Source organism: Glandiceps talaboti, chromosome 7 (genome assembly GCF_964340395.1).
Source record: "Glandiceps talaboti chromosome 7, keGlaTala1.1, whole genome shotgun sequence".
NCBI lineage: Eukaryota > Metazoa > Hemichordata > Enteropneusta > Spengelidae > Glandiceps > Glandiceps talaboti.
Genome location: NC_135555.1, coordinates 19,697,913 through 19,713,889, shown reverse-complemented (window position 1 = coordinate 19,713,889; position 15,977 = coordinate 19,697,913). Strand labels below are relative to the sequence as shown.

The 15,977-nt window shown below is 36.4% G+C and overlaps 1 protein-coding gene across 1 annotated transcript; it reads right to left on the bottom strand.

The window, feature by feature from the left end:
* Window positions 1-806: 806 nt before the first annotated feature.
* LOC144438065 (tryptase beta-2-like) lies at window positions 807-13,772 on the bottom strand. The gene is made up of 6 exons (XM_078127096.1): window positions 13,682-13,772; window positions 13,206-13,337; window positions 9,661-10,026; window positions 9,128-9,240; window positions 4,211-4,357; window positions 807-2,760 (listed from the first exon to the last, which is right to left on the bottom strand). Exons 1-6 carry the CDS (start codon window positions 13,770-13,772, stop codon window positions 2,617-2,619), a joined length of 993 nt encoding a protein of 330 aa, XP_077983222.1. The 3' UTR covers window positions 807-2,616.
* Between the last annotated feature and the right edge of the window lie 2,205 nt (window positions 13,773-15,977).

The window sequence follows — 15,977 nt, the reverse complement described above, 5'->3', positions numbered from 1 at the left end:
AACTTGTCCTCACTCGATTTAAAATAACTCCCACTTTTTACTATAGATTTTAGTTAACACGGACACATGGTTGAACTTGGATTATGTTTTATAATAATATAATATAAATCGAAGCCTTTTAACAGACACTGACAGGGGTGACATGTGCACAGACAGACACACAGAACCCACAGAGACAGGCACAAAATTAGACACAAAGATACACATGGACAGACACAGACAAGCACATGTACACACACACACACACACACACACACAACTTCATAGATGTGCTGCATACAGTTTGCTACAAGTAATCGAGGTGCCTTCAAGTCTGCATGGGGTATCTGCATACACAAAAATCATTTATATGTCTCTATGTCTCTCTAACTGGCATTGAAATATTTCTTTCTCTACGTTAAAAGAATCTTGTCCCAAGCGTGAAATGCCACACCACATTAACCCGCTTTCTGCTGTAAAATAGGAAATAATCAGTCAGAGTGTGAGTCTGTCGGGTACAGTGTACGTCGTGACGGGGCGCCCTCACACATTGGTTAACACTTCCAGGTATGGATATTTTTTTTTTTAGATAGGAAGCCACTGAGGGGGAGCGACACAAAGTATCTTACAGTCTGAGTTAACCCACAGACCGTTGGATATGACGTTTCAATACGTCTACTAGGCGCCTTGGTCACAGTGATTTAATTAATCGGTTTTCCGACACTGGTGGAATAATATGAATAACAATACAGTCAAACAATAACCGACAACCACGAGCACTTTATTGTCTATTTGCCAACCATTTATACAGAATAAATGACTTACCGTTAGTTATATCAAATACTTGGCTGAATATGAAAAAATCAAAACAAAAGTGTCTAGTTAGCTGAAATCTAATGAAAAAGTCACTTGGATAAACTTGAAGCCATCGACAACACGTGTTTTAAAACACGACGTAAGTATAAACGTAATGAATAAAACAGTCCTGATCGATAAGTTCAATCCTAAAAAATAAACAACAGATACGATATATGCGGCATTACGTACAGTAGGATAGAGTCAACGTGGTATTGAAATATTCCTCCGTAACATCGATGCTTTCGGATACGGAAATACAACTGTGGAAATCAAGATATAGGCAAACCAAATTAAATATAAACTCAAATGTTGCAACATGCTGATATATGCAGCTGTCAATAGAAACTGTTGTTACACTCTGAGTCATCAACCTAAACTTTGTTGATGTAATGTACAACCCAAACCTTTTCACATACAACGAAAGCTAGAAGGTGTATTTTTACCTCCCGTAAGGGTACGGGAGTTATTAAAAGGGGGTATATGTCTGTCTGTCTGTCTGTCTGTCTGTCTGTCTGTCTGTCTGTCTGTCTGTCTGTCTGTCTGTCTGTCTGTCTCTCTCTGTGTGTGTGTGTCTGTCTGTGTGTGTCATCATTTTCTCAAAACCAGCTGGCTCAATTACAATGAAATTTGCTACACATCTTCCATATGCTAACGGCAAGAACTGATTAGATTTATAAAAAAAACATCCCAAGAACATTAATTAGTTATTTGTATAATTAATGGTTTTGAGTAATTAGGCTATATCTTTTGAACGCATACTTCAAATTCAATATAATTTGGAGCATATGTTCACTATAACAAGACGCATATATTCTATAAGGTTTGTTGATTTAGCTTAAAGCTTTATGAATAATTTGCATAATTAAGAATTTCGGTAATGCACTAGCTGCACGTGGAACCTTTGTTTCATCAAGAATGAAAGATACATTCACTAAAATCTAGTTATAGTGACTTATAAAAATACATAATTGCTAGCTAAAAGTCAATATATCTGTAGATGGTGTAGTGGTAAGTTTACAATTTGAGCAAAAGCTTGGTTTTGAATCTGTCGCCATCTCAAAACCGTACTAGTTCTAACTGGAGTATCATTTTTCGAAGACAACCACAATATATTCACTGAAAATTGTTAAAATGCCAATAATTAGACATTGTATATGTTAATCAGTGGTCGATATTATCCCAAAGTAGAACAGAAACAGGTTGAAAGTGTGATCGTCGCGGAGGAAACTGATTTTTTAGTGCAGACACAAAAAACTAATATTTTATTTTGTTTATCGTGTATACAGCTACAACAAATACGTTTACCCACAGGTAGTCTGTAAGGTACACCGTTACGGGAAGCCCGCACACATCGGTCAACTCCTCATGCGCGCCGATGAGGGCGGAACGGCACGACGTATCTTACAGTCTAGGGGAAGTTATTGTACCTCACAAGACATTTTTAAAAAACCGTTCCAGTTGCAGCTAGTACAGCTTTAACGGTACACCACCTTCATTTTGACGACAATTGACTACTAATATTTTGAAATAATAAGTAGGACAAACAGGAAATCGAACTTGGGCTTCTGGCCTTTTTGTATAGCAGTGAGAATTCGGCTTGCCATAATCACCTACCCGAGTGCTTCTGGATGTTTTAATTCTCATCTTAAGTATACTTCGAATACAATGGAATTTACACAACAACTAAAAATAGAAAATCACACACCAGCACCACAACAGCCACATTATAAAGGAATGCAATTTCTTTGTAGGGTATTCAAACACAGATTACTTAATATATCACTCTGAATCTATAGATTCAATCGCAGTTTGTCGAATCCAGTCATCAAATTTGGACACAGTTGTATATACTCCTGGAAACTTAGGATCTGCACAGTTTACACCCCAGCTCACCAAACCAATCAGGTACCATCGACCACTTATCTAATTAAGGAAATAAAAGAAAGATTTTCTGCATTGTTAGGAAAAATGTTCAAGAGATGTAAAGCTCCAATAGTTGGCACTTGATACTTCCAATGATGCGTCACCCTATGTAAACTAGTCTCATCTGAGACAGATTTGCAATTTTTCGTAGCATAGCGGCAGAACTGTTTCCAAAGAATAGAAATGCAACAGTGATGAAATCAGGTTGAATGTGTTGGCATGAAAACCATACGATACTTTTAGTTTTTTCCTAGGGAAGGTTTAGGAAAGTTTGCTATGTTTCATTGTTTCTTTATAAATGGTGTCAATGGTGATGTAACGCAAAAGCAGAGTTGGTGCTGTCATTTTCAGAGGGTTTGATTGGTACGATATTACTCTCTCTTAACAAGTTGATTCATACTCAATAGGTCATACAGGATACCATTGTGTTTGCTTATAGGTGTGCCCCTGTTTCTATGCACATTTGTATAGCTGTTGCTGCGGTCTAGAAGCATATGTGAAAATTTGTGAATGATTATCAATCCTTGTTGTAAGCTTTGCAACATATACCATAATTGCACTGTTGCTGTACATGGCCGATGTCTTAGTTGTTAGCTGAAAATGTCAATTATTTGAATGTTTATCTGATTGCCTATCCAGCACTTCTGTGATCTTTACAATTTAGACCATGGTCATGTTACTAGGTATATGCTTGTTCATTTTTTGAATGAACATCCATATGCTAATCCATCCTCATTGTTATCTATGTAATAAACACCATCGCTTCACTGTTGCTATGACGGGTGTAGTATTCTTGTTGCTAGGCATATATATGTTCATTTACACATACTTAAAATGTTACGTCAAGATATAGACAAGCCGCTGTAAACAGTTAAACACAACTTTGTTTGATACCTGCAACTGTAAAATAATGTACTCAAAAGTAATACATATTGGCGGTCTGGCTACAAATAAAGACTGCCAAGATCATATGCATGCTTCTAACTTAAATGTGGCTGGATAATGTGATCCGAAAAACTGACAGAGTACAGGTGAAAGATAAGGATGAGAGTGCAGAAAATGAGTTGAAATGAAATCGCAGGTGTACAATATAATGAATTGAAGTGGCAGAAAGAAAAGACACAGGCAGCATTACACATACAGGACATACATTTATCGTTTAACGCAGTACACTTAACATACCTCAAATGTACAGTATTCATGACTGTCACAGTCACTTCCCTACACATCTCTATTTTGGATCTTTGCTATACACTATCATTTTATACTGTCATTTTAGAGTTGCTATGGGCGTAGTCTTATTGCTAAGCATATTTGATACATGTTATGAAATCAATGTTTATTCACTTGCATCCCAATGATGTAAACATTGCAAAATATACTGGCAAGTGGCTGTTTCTAATGCCGTGGTCTTGGTTGCTATGTAAACTTCATTGTTTTAGATACATACCTTCTTGACAAAAGGAGAACCACTGTCACCTCTACATGCATCCTTACGTTGGCCTTTACTGGCTGGTAAGGCACAGAACATGTTGTCTGTTACAACGTCTGTGTGGCTTCTAGCACACGTCGAGTGATCAACTATTTTAAGTCGTACCTGCAAGAAGCAAACTTTGTACTCAAATACACAATTTAGAAAAAACATTTAAAGTCATTAATGAGCTGTAGGTAATTTCTGGCTAAATGATAAATGAATTTGAATTGTAATACCTAACAGCAGTAGTACTAGTACATTGACAGGTAAAACATTGATTGATTATACACTAGTGTCACAAAGTTTACTGAAAAGAATAACGATTTTTCCGACTTGAGCTGTACCAGTGTGATAAAATATTAGATTTCGGAGAAACCTTTCTAAAATTGTATGGCTGTAAAATTTCTATCTCAAAATAGACTTTTTCCTGTGCCACACTATAGATTTTGACCTGTGTCAAGTAATATAAATGTGATATAATTTCTTTGGCTCAGAAATCAGCCCTCAATTTCGTGAACATAATTCTCTTTATTTATATCAAATCCTCAGTGCAGCATGCATGACACTGTAGCAATTCCAGAAATAATGACGATATTGAGTCTGTATGTGTCCGAAAACGGTCCACTTCCTGACTATTCCATAATCATGATAATGGTAACACAGGGAATGTATCGCCCTTTTCATATATTGTACCGATATCAATTAAGGCGACACTGTAGCAATTCCAGAAATAATGACGATATTGAGTCTGTATGTGTCCGAAAACGGTCCACTTCCTGACTATTCCATAATCATGATAATGGTAACACAGGGAATGTATCGCCCTTTTCATATATTGTACCGATATCAATTAAGGCAACACGATAAAATTAATGTTAAAATCAAAGCTTCAAAGGTATGTTTGTCACAACACTGCCAACGTTGTGAGTGCACTGTTGACTAAATCTCGTGATTTACCATCTCAAACTGTATTTTTGCTATACTTGGTTTGTATTAAGACATGTATTACACTCTTTGTCATAAAAGTTTAGCATTTGGGTGTTTGAGACACACACAGCATTTGGGTATTTGAGACAGAATCCTGGTGAACTTACTACAAAATAGGGCATATCAAAAGATGCGTCAGTCTAAGACAACTTTTCAACCTTGCATACTGTTATAACTCCGTGTGGTGTTCGAGACCACACAAACTTATCGTCAGTCCACTAACTCTGTTGCATATAAATGTTAAAAATGACCATCAAAAGATGCGTCAATGTGGATATACACAGCAGTCAGTCTACGCAAAAGCCGCAGTGTATTTCAATAACGAACACCCAGAACCTTGGTACTGTATTCAGCACAGACAGGGAAGAAACTTGTCAGTGATTTCAGTGACCAACATCCAGCATCCTGGTATGTAGTCCTGCTTGCAGACGGTATAATGTTACCATGGCAACGGATGTTCAATAAGAATTACTTATTACAAATAAGAATTACTTTTTTTGAACTCAGTATAACAAACTACCTCAGGTAGGGTGGATTCTAACCAAACAGACCTGACAATTTTCTCGTTTACCCAAAACATGACATTGTTAGGCCTAATTTTCCATGGAAACAATGATCCAGTTGTAAATAAATTGTGTTACAATGGACATCACAGACTCATAAAGAATGCAATAAGCAAAGAAATGTTTTCCTATTTTTCATTTTTTCTGTTTGATAGCTAACTTTTCAAAAATCAACATATTATGGTAATTTTCGTTACCATGACAACAAATGTTCGAATGATAGTTAATTTTTTGAACTCAGCATTACAAACTACTCTAGGTAGGGTGGATTCTTACCAAAATGACTCTACAAATTTTCTAGTATTACAAACATAATTTTCACCAAAACATGACATTTTTATACCTAATTTACATTTCGATGGAAACAGCTATCTCGTTTAAATAAATTGTGTTACAGTAAATAAATACCATAAACAAAGAAATTTTTTCCTACTTTTTTCCAATATTTATAGCTAATGTTTGCCAAAATCAACATATTATGGTAATTGTCGTTACCATGATTTTCTAGTATTACAAATATATATTTTATCAAAACATGACAATTTTAAGCCTAATTTGCATTTCCATGGAAACAGTTCTCCCATTTTAGACAATGTGTCACAACGGATAGCACCGACTCATACATGTTAAAGGTTAGGAAATTTCAAATCAAATTTGGCAAAAAATCCACATAATATGGTGAATTTGGTTACCATGGCAATGCATTTTCATAAAATGACCACATTTTTTGAACTCAGCATAACAAACTCTTCCATGTAGGGTAGGTAGTATGGAAATAAACGTTATTTGTCAGATGCGTATGTAATTTAAAAAAACACCATTTCCAAGCATACTGTACATTTCCATGGAAACAGCTATCCTTTTTTGGGGGGAGAGAATGTTTGCTACAACAGATAGCACCAACTCATACATGCCAAAAACAAGGAGATATTTTTTACTAAATTTTTTTTTCAAGTTTTATGTGAATGTTTGGGAAAATAATCCACATGTTATGGTGATGTTGGTTACCATGGCAATAGATGTTCATAAAATGACCCTCTTTTTTGAACTCAGCATAACAAACTACCCACTTAGAGTTGTTAAAATTCAAATAAACATGATTACTATTATTATATAATATTATTGCATTATTATTGTTGTTATAACAAGGGAAGTGGCTTAACACTATATAATAATGCAAATCGCAGAGTTAAAAGGAATGTAGATGTACAAAGAAATACTATCAGGGATTTATGTCACTGTCCACTGGAAAAAGTACTCATACTAGATTATGCGTGCTCACTATTTGTCTTCACCTTTTCAGTTCTTCTTAAAACTTGAAAAAGATTCAATTTAAAAGTGAAGGAGTGCTTTTAGGATATATTCTGCTGTCGAGAACAGTTGCTATAGCAATTGTCATTTGAGAGAGTACATCTTTATTTGAGAATTGAAGAATGTAGCTACTAAACGTAGCTACTGAAAATAGCTACTGAATGTATGGTACATGCGCATGCGCTTTTGTACTATTAACTCACCAGCTTCATAGAAAAAAGTTTAGTACGGCCGCAATGTACTTATGTACAATATGTACGCAATGTACAATATACTTTGGAAACAAATTCCTTGCAATGAAGGTATGAGGCTGATACATTTACATTTTGGCTTACTTGCTCAAGAGTTAGAGTGAATTCAAACTGATGGCCGCAAAATGTGTACGATCAAATGCTGTGAAAATTGGGACAGTTTTAGGATTGATGTATGTACATCTGTACATATGAATTATGATCATGATGTAAACATCGCTATGCATCTGTAGTATGAAAAGAAATTCATTGCAATGAAGGTACGAGGCTGATACATTTACATTTTGACGTACTTGCAATTGCTCAAGGGTTAGAGTACTTTAATGTCTGAAATGAGGACCACAATTGCAAAAGTACATCTCTGTTTTGAAATAGGCGAAATAGGCATAGCAATCAACGCAATCACAGGTATTTGATTTTGTCTCGCGAGCTTTCCTCAAGTTATCGAATGAAGCCCCCGAAGAGAAATTCAGAATGTTGTTTTTTGAAACCTCCTGAAACCATGTACTGTACAGGGATTATTGTAATATCTGCCGGCTCCCTGTAGCGTAGTGGTTAGTGCACAGGATTAGCAGTCGGGAGGTCACGGGTTCGAATCCCACTGGAAACAGGGGATTTTCTGTGACCGACCCAAACCCAGGGTGAGTGTTCTACAGACTCGATGGGTAGGCTGTATCACTCAGCCGTGTCTCACTCACAAGACGAGTGCGAATTTGGGGGGGACGGGACGATTACTCACGGAGCCCGCAGGTGCTATGTTTGCCGGGCCTGGGTGACTCTGGGATAGCCGGTGGACTGACTGGGAAAGCCTTGACAGTTCCACAGCAACGTGATATAGAGCGTGCTACATAGCCCTGTCACGTAGTCCCAAACCCGAATGGATCTCTGTAGCATTTGTGTTTGTTTGTTTGTGTGTATTTGTCTGCATAACAGAAAATCGCTGGGAGGAATTCCCAGCATAAAAATTAAATTAAAAGAAATTAGAAAAAAAAGAAAAAAAAAATATCTGCTGGATTCACTTTCACGGAAATGATTAAAAAAAGAAAAAAAAAGAAAAAAAAATATCTGCTGGATTCACTTTCACGGAAATGATCATGAATCAAGGTCAAGGAGCCGTCAAAGTTATTCAACACCTTTCAAATTAAACGGACTACAACACCAGTGTTTACAACTCAGGATCTCTTCTTCACGTTTATGGACTAAGTATGAAAACTTTCTACCAATTTTGCAGAATTTAGGAAGGTAGGTGATTTTGTTACCATGGCAACTGATTTTCATAGAATGGTAACTTTTTTGAACTCAGTATAACAAAGTACCCCACGTTGGGTACGTAGTCAATATGCAAATAAACATAATTATTATTAAATTCATAAAACTATTTTGTCAGCAGCAAATGTATAATACCAGAGCAACATTTTTAAGCCTCCTGTATGTTTCCATGGAAACAGCTATCCTATTTCACTCAATTTGTGTTACATTGAATAACATCGACTCATGCATGCCAAAAGCAAGGACCTTTCTTTACTAAATTAGTTTTTCCATGTTTTATGTCAAAATGGGGAAAAATAATCTACATATTACGGTGATTTTCGTTACCATGGCAATAGATGTTCATAAAATGACCCCTTTTTGAACTCAGCATAACAAACTACCCCCCTTACGTTAATATTCTAATAAACTTTATTTTTGAAAACTAGGTGGGGTAGGGTAAGTGGAACGAAACAATTATTTTTGTTCGGCCTTATGAATCTATTCCTAATATAAATTGTACAGCCTCTCACCTGTTGCAGCTTCGGTGCAACAGCGTCCTTTTCTGTCTTACCCCATCCTGTCACCCAGCCCGATTCCAGTGATTGAAGGACGTTATTTGCAACATCAAGATCGGGTAAACAAACTGAAATGAACCAATGACAACACAAAGTCGGCATATCAGCTTTGATAGTCTCAATATGAAGCGATTAAATCGAAAGGTGTGGTGTTTGTATAAGTAATCCAAGAAATCTTGATCTTGACAACTGCCATTGAATGTATCTATAGTTATCCATGCATGAATAAACAACAAACCGTCTTGAAATGGTTCCTAAATGATATGATGTGAATCGTATCTTATCAAACACTGACACACATACATGTAATACAGAAAGAACACTTTACATAATTACACACACACACACACACACACACACATAGACCTGACACTCGTATGTATGTATGTATGTATGTATGTATGTATGTATGTATGTATGTATGTATGTGTGTGTGTGTGTGTGTGTGTGTGTGTACTGTATACATGTAAACTGTATACTTCAATTACCTGGTGTGATTCTACCCGTTAAATTTGTACTTGTAAATAATTTAACAAGGGCGATGTCTGAATCAAACGTCGACATATCATAATTGGGATGTGTATGAACTTCTTCCACTTTGAACTCACGTTCCTCTTGGTCGGGCTTTTGCGTGTAGTATTTTCCCAAGTAAATTCTAATAATATCTCGAGTTACTTTGGATGACTGGATGCAATGGGCTGCTGTTATAACCCACTGTCGATTCAATAATACACCTCCACAGAATATTCGTTTTCGATCGAAATGGAATAACGCTGCCATCCACGGCCATTTTCCTTTTTTTGCATCACTTCCTCCATATATTCTCGCCTTTGAACGACGTCTACCACATTTGTCTGTAAACAATATTCACCAATATAATAAACACACAAGACTTCAGAACTAAAGTCAGTTAGAAATTATAACTGCGAGTGAAAAGTTACAGAAACACATTGTACGATATCATTAAAAACTTTTCTCTTTCCATTTTATCTTCTGTAAGGGGAGGTTATATCGATGGAAAGTATGTATGTCTATGTAGCCGTTTTCTCAAAAACGGCTGGCTCATGCTCAATTCAAAGGAAACTTGTGCACATACTATTTAGGGTAATGGCTAGAAAATAGAATGATTAGAGGTTTGGTAAACGTGCCTTCAATATCAATGCGTCATTTGCATGATTAATGATTTTCGTACATACTTCGAATTCAATATAATTTGATACATACTTCAAACAAAACTAAATGCACATGTTCTTATAAGCATGGAGATGTAGTTTTTAGTTTTAATGACCCAGTTGCATAATTACGGTGGCCCCTAGGTGACAATACAAAATCTATTGCTTTGAATAAAACTTCTATTTTTCAAGAATAAACTTTTAATCCTTGAAAGGTAACTTCTATTTTTCGAGGGTAAACTTGTCATTCTTTGAATAAAACTATTCTTTCAAGAGTAAACTTTTAATTCTGTGGGCAACTTTTCCTTCTACACTTTTAATTCTTTGAACAAAACTTTACTTTCTAAAGAACGAACTTTGAATTCTTGAAAGGAAACTTTTAATTTTCGAGAGTAAACTTTGAATTCTTTGAACAAAACCTTTCCTTCCAAAGAACACACTTTTAATTCTTTGAACAAAGCTTTTTCCCATAGAACGAACTTTTAATTCTTGAAAGGAAACATTTCTTTTTCATGAGTAAACTTTTAATTTGAAACAAAACTTTTGTTTCGTAAGGACAACTTCTAATTCTTGAAAGGAATCTTTTATTTTTTAATGTATGAAAATTATCTTTTAATACTCTGTACAACAGATTTACATCCCAAAAACAATTTAAGTTTCGTCCTCAAGTACAAATCTTTCTCTGCGTGGGTGTTATATGAACTATTTGCATGCAAACTCTCTTTTTACACACTACAAACTCTTTTAATGGCAGTGGAAGTGAAGCTATCCCACAATTCCTTGGTCGAGTACTTGCAGCATTACACATGCCTGGCGACATCAGCTAAGACGAGAGACAGCCATGCTATGGTGCTATCAGACCTGATTTAGGGACCCTGCCTCCCGGGTCTTGCCTGTCACACTACTATCCGTGGATTGAGATAATATTGTATGAGAGATACGATGGTGTCGATGTCACAACTTCCGGAAGTTCATATATTTTCTTTCGTCGACATCATCGTATTTCTCATGTTATGCCACAGTACCTACAAGTACAACTGTTACAATGGACGCGTGATAAGAAATGTGAGAAATTGTAGTTTATTCCCCTGGGCTTTGTCCGTTCTCAAACATACAGGCAGTAATCAGTGAGCGAGGGAACACTGAATGGTACGATAATATGAGAAGTCTACCAGTGGAAAATTACGACTCCCTTAGGATCGCATAGACTGTAGTGATGTTATTACAACCTGATTGCATAAACATGTAAATGTTGACCTTGTGAAATTGTTTGTGTATTATAAGATATGTGTTCTCCGTTTACAACACAGTCAGTAATTAGCGATCTAGGAAACCTTGCAAGATATTATAACACCGTAAGCCTGCCAGAGGAAAATTATGAATCATTGAGGACCGGAGAGTGTAGTACATGTTATTACACCATGGTTGTGTGTTACATGTTTGTCGCCGATATTATGGTCAAAGTCAGGTGTATTTATTATTGTGCAACTACATCTACAAAGACATTCAATGCAAAATACAGTGGTAGGATGTTTGCATTTCTCTAGGATGGAAGAATTGGTGCGTTGGAGGACACCGGCCAATGCCAAGGCTGGTGTTTGAATTTACAGCAGGGGTTTTGGGGGCTGGGGGAAATTATTTTGGTTAAAAAAATGTTGCATCCCCCTCCCCCTCCCCACTTTGCGCTCTCAAAAAAAACCATGTACACATATTCTAATTTGTAATTATGCAGTCCTCGACTCCACTTCAGATATGTACAGCATGCAGAGCACTACATTAAAATAAAAATCAACATCAGTGTGATTATACTGTTCCCCACGTACCCAACGTCCAGCATTCTAGAGATATACAATTGTATAGTACACTACATTAAAATAAAAGTTGGAAATCAACCTCAGCGTCCAAAAACCAAGGCGAGACTGCTTTACATAACAGATGTGGGCTTTGCAAAAAAGGTCTCACATTAGGCAATACTTGTAGATACTTAGTCAGCAGGGTTTTACCTTTCAATCATGATTTTGGGCCGAAATAGCATTTCCCCATTATAGTTAATTTTGTTCTTAGAAATATTAATATGATTGTTTACATTGACAAGATCGTTAAAATACTCTAGAATTCGAAAATGCCGCTACAGATGTGTTCCAGGGGTAATAATTGTAATACGCTTTTGAGCATGAGAGTGGGGAAAGCTCTATATAAAGACCACCATTATTATAATAAAAGATTCTGTGTGTGTGTGTGTGTGTGTGTGTGTGTGTGACTGTCTGTCTGCGTCTTCCACTCCCTTGTGTCTGCCTTTATCTCTGTCACATAGATAGACACACACACAGTTTCTGTATCTACATGTACATTTCCTGTGTGTAAACATCCGTCCACCCGTCCGCCTGACTGTCTATATCTCTGTTGCCTGTGTGTTCATCTGTCCGCCCGCCTGTTTGTATTTATTTATTTATTTATTTATTTATTTATTTATTTATTTATTTATTTATTTATTTATTTATTTATTTGTTTGTTTGTTTGTTTGTTTGTTTGTTTGTTTGTTTGTCTGTCTGTCTGTCTGTCTGTCTGTCTGTCTGTCTGTCTGTCTGTCTGTCTGTCTGTCTGTCTGTCTGTCTGTCTGTCTGTCTGTCTGTCTGTCTGTCTGTCTGTCTGTCTGTCTGTCTGTCTGTCTGTCTGTCTGTCTGTCTGTCTGTCTGTCTGTCTGTCTGTCTGTCTGTCTGTCTGTCTGTCTGTCTGTCTGTCTGTTTGTTTGTTTGTTTGTTTGTTTGTTTGTTTGTTTGTTTGTTTGTTTGTTTGTGGGTGGGTGTGTGTGTGTGTTATCTATAATAACACTATAATAACACACTGTGTACTATAATTACCTTTGCATGTGTATCCTGTCCATTTACTTTTACATAAACACGTTCCATCAATTGGATTACATGACCTTGTGTGCTCATTCAAACAATCGCATTCCATTGAACAGGCACGACCGTATGAACCTACTGGACATACTAGAGATAACACAAAATACACTATAATTATTTCAAGATTAGATTAACTCTGTAACTGAAAATAGAACGTGAATGTAAGAAAGAAAATGTCATTTTAAGCAGCTGCAGTGAGTGCAGCATTGTCTTTATTTTGAAAATCAACACAATTAAAATGTGCCTCGGAAACAAGTGTTAAACTTGTTCTGTATTCTTGAAACGAAAACAGCATATCTCAATATTTACTCACATTACTCATTTCAAAATGGCAACTAAACTGTGTTTAAAGTATATTGGGAAAATACATTACATTAGACGATTTCTTTGAAAACAAGCTGGTGAATAACGAAACTTCCAGCGTATTTTACCTTGATTACATTTTAATCCAGTCCAGCCATCTTTACAGTCACATGTCCCATCTACATGATTACAAGACTCTGTGTGGTCACCATGACACATGCAGTTTTGTTGGCATTGTTCGCCATAGTTTCCAGATGGACATGCTGGATGAAAATATAATTATGTGTATGTACCAAGATGTTAGCTGTAATAATAGCACCAAATGATAGCTACAAGTTAATTATGTTTGCCAATAATAATAATCATGATCATAAGCATTACTAATAATAATTATACTTGAAATGTGCTGGGGGGGGGGGGAGGAAGAGTCACAATGGAAAACAACATGATAAGTATATATATTTTCACTCTGGTGCCAGGAAATGACTCCATATATAGCAATTGTAATTTGTCAAAACTTTCTACAGTGGGAAGGGGATACCTCCAATCCTGAATGTCAACGATTTAGTACTAGTTACATATTATGATTGCTAGTTGAGCATCAACGTAGGGTTATAATTGGGTTATTTTTCATTTACTCACATTACTGATTTCAAAATGGCAACTAAACTGTGTTTAAAGTATATTGGGAAAATACATTACATCAGACGATTTCTTTGAAAACAAGCTGGTGAATAACGAAACTTCCAGCGTATTTTACCTTGATTACATTTTAATCCAGTCCAGCCATCTTTACAGTCACATGTCCCGTCTACATGATTACAAGACTTTGTGTGGTCACCATGACACATGCAGCTTTGTTGGCATTGTTCGCCATAGTTTCCAGATGGACATGCTGGATAAAGATATAATTATGTGTATGTACCGAGATGTTAGCTGTAATAATAGCACCAAATGATAGCTACAAGTTAATTATATTTGCCAATAATAATAATAATAATCATGATCATAAGCATTACCAAAAATAATTATACTTGAAATGTGCTGGGGGAGTCACAATGGAAAACAACATGATAAGTATATATATTTTCATTCTGGTGCCAGGAAATGACTCCATAGATATTGTAATTTGTCAAAACTTTCTTCAGTAGGAAGGGGATACCTCCAATCTGAATGTCAACGATTTAGTACTAGATACATATTATGATTGCTAGTTGAATATCAACGTAGGGTTATAATTGGGTTATTTTTTCATTTACTCACATTACTCATTTCAAAATGGCAACTAAACTGTGTTTAAATTATATGGGGAAAATACATTACATCAGACGATTTCTTTGAAAACAAGCTGGTGAATAACGAAACTTCCAGCGCATTTTACCTTGATTACATTTTAATCCAGTCCAGCCATCTTTACAGTCACATGTCCCGTCTACATGATTACAAGACTCTGTGTGGTCACCATGACACATGCAGCTTTGTTGGCAGTGTTCGCCAAAGTTTCCAGATGGACATGCTGGATAAAAATACAATCATATGTACGTAGATCTTAGCTTAATACCTGCATTAAGCCAACAAAAACCTTGTGGCAATTATTGGTGTCTCCAAAGCACAAGGCCAAGAAGGAAATGTATGTGGAGTAGTGTACCAAATTCATTGCCAGGCCCAGACCAATGTCAACATTCATACATAGGGGAGACAGAGAGATCACTTAAAACCAAATATTTGGAACATACAAGACCTATTTCCAGCATATCAGAGGTCCCCCAACACACCCACATCGAATCACCGGGTCACTCAGCGAACACAGACAAAGTAAAGATTTTTGACACCGAAACTAGACATTTTCAACGGGGAATGTAAGAAGCTATTTACATCCGGACTCTTAAACCATCACGAACAGAGACGGAGGGCGATATAAATTTCCAGGCACTTATAATATGACCCCTTATTAGGCTCATGTGTCAGCAAGGTAACGTGTACTGACTAGCGAGTCAATCTGTTGACAAAGACTGAAGTGTGCAGTCGAAAATGTCAGGTAAATTTTCGAGTTGTTTTTGGAAGAAAAGCTCAAATTGAATATGGAGGTCAACGTTAAAGGTCGAGGTATATAAAAGAAAGCTATCCTGCGTTTATATGGGTATAGACATTAAACAAGGCCTTCAATGGGTGTACTCAACATCTTGAATTACTGTAGAGAGAAATTTGGCTATTTGACCCTAAAGAGACATTCAAAGTGACTCGCCATATCTTTAGAGAAGGCTCATATTTGGTAATATTGATTTAGGCACTTGGATGTCGCTACATATGACACCAACAAATATGGCTGCCATTCACCTATATTTGATTCAGCCACATATCAAAGGGACGTGCGTATGTCTTACATAGTATGTTATCTTTGTGCAAGGTTAGGATGAAATCTGT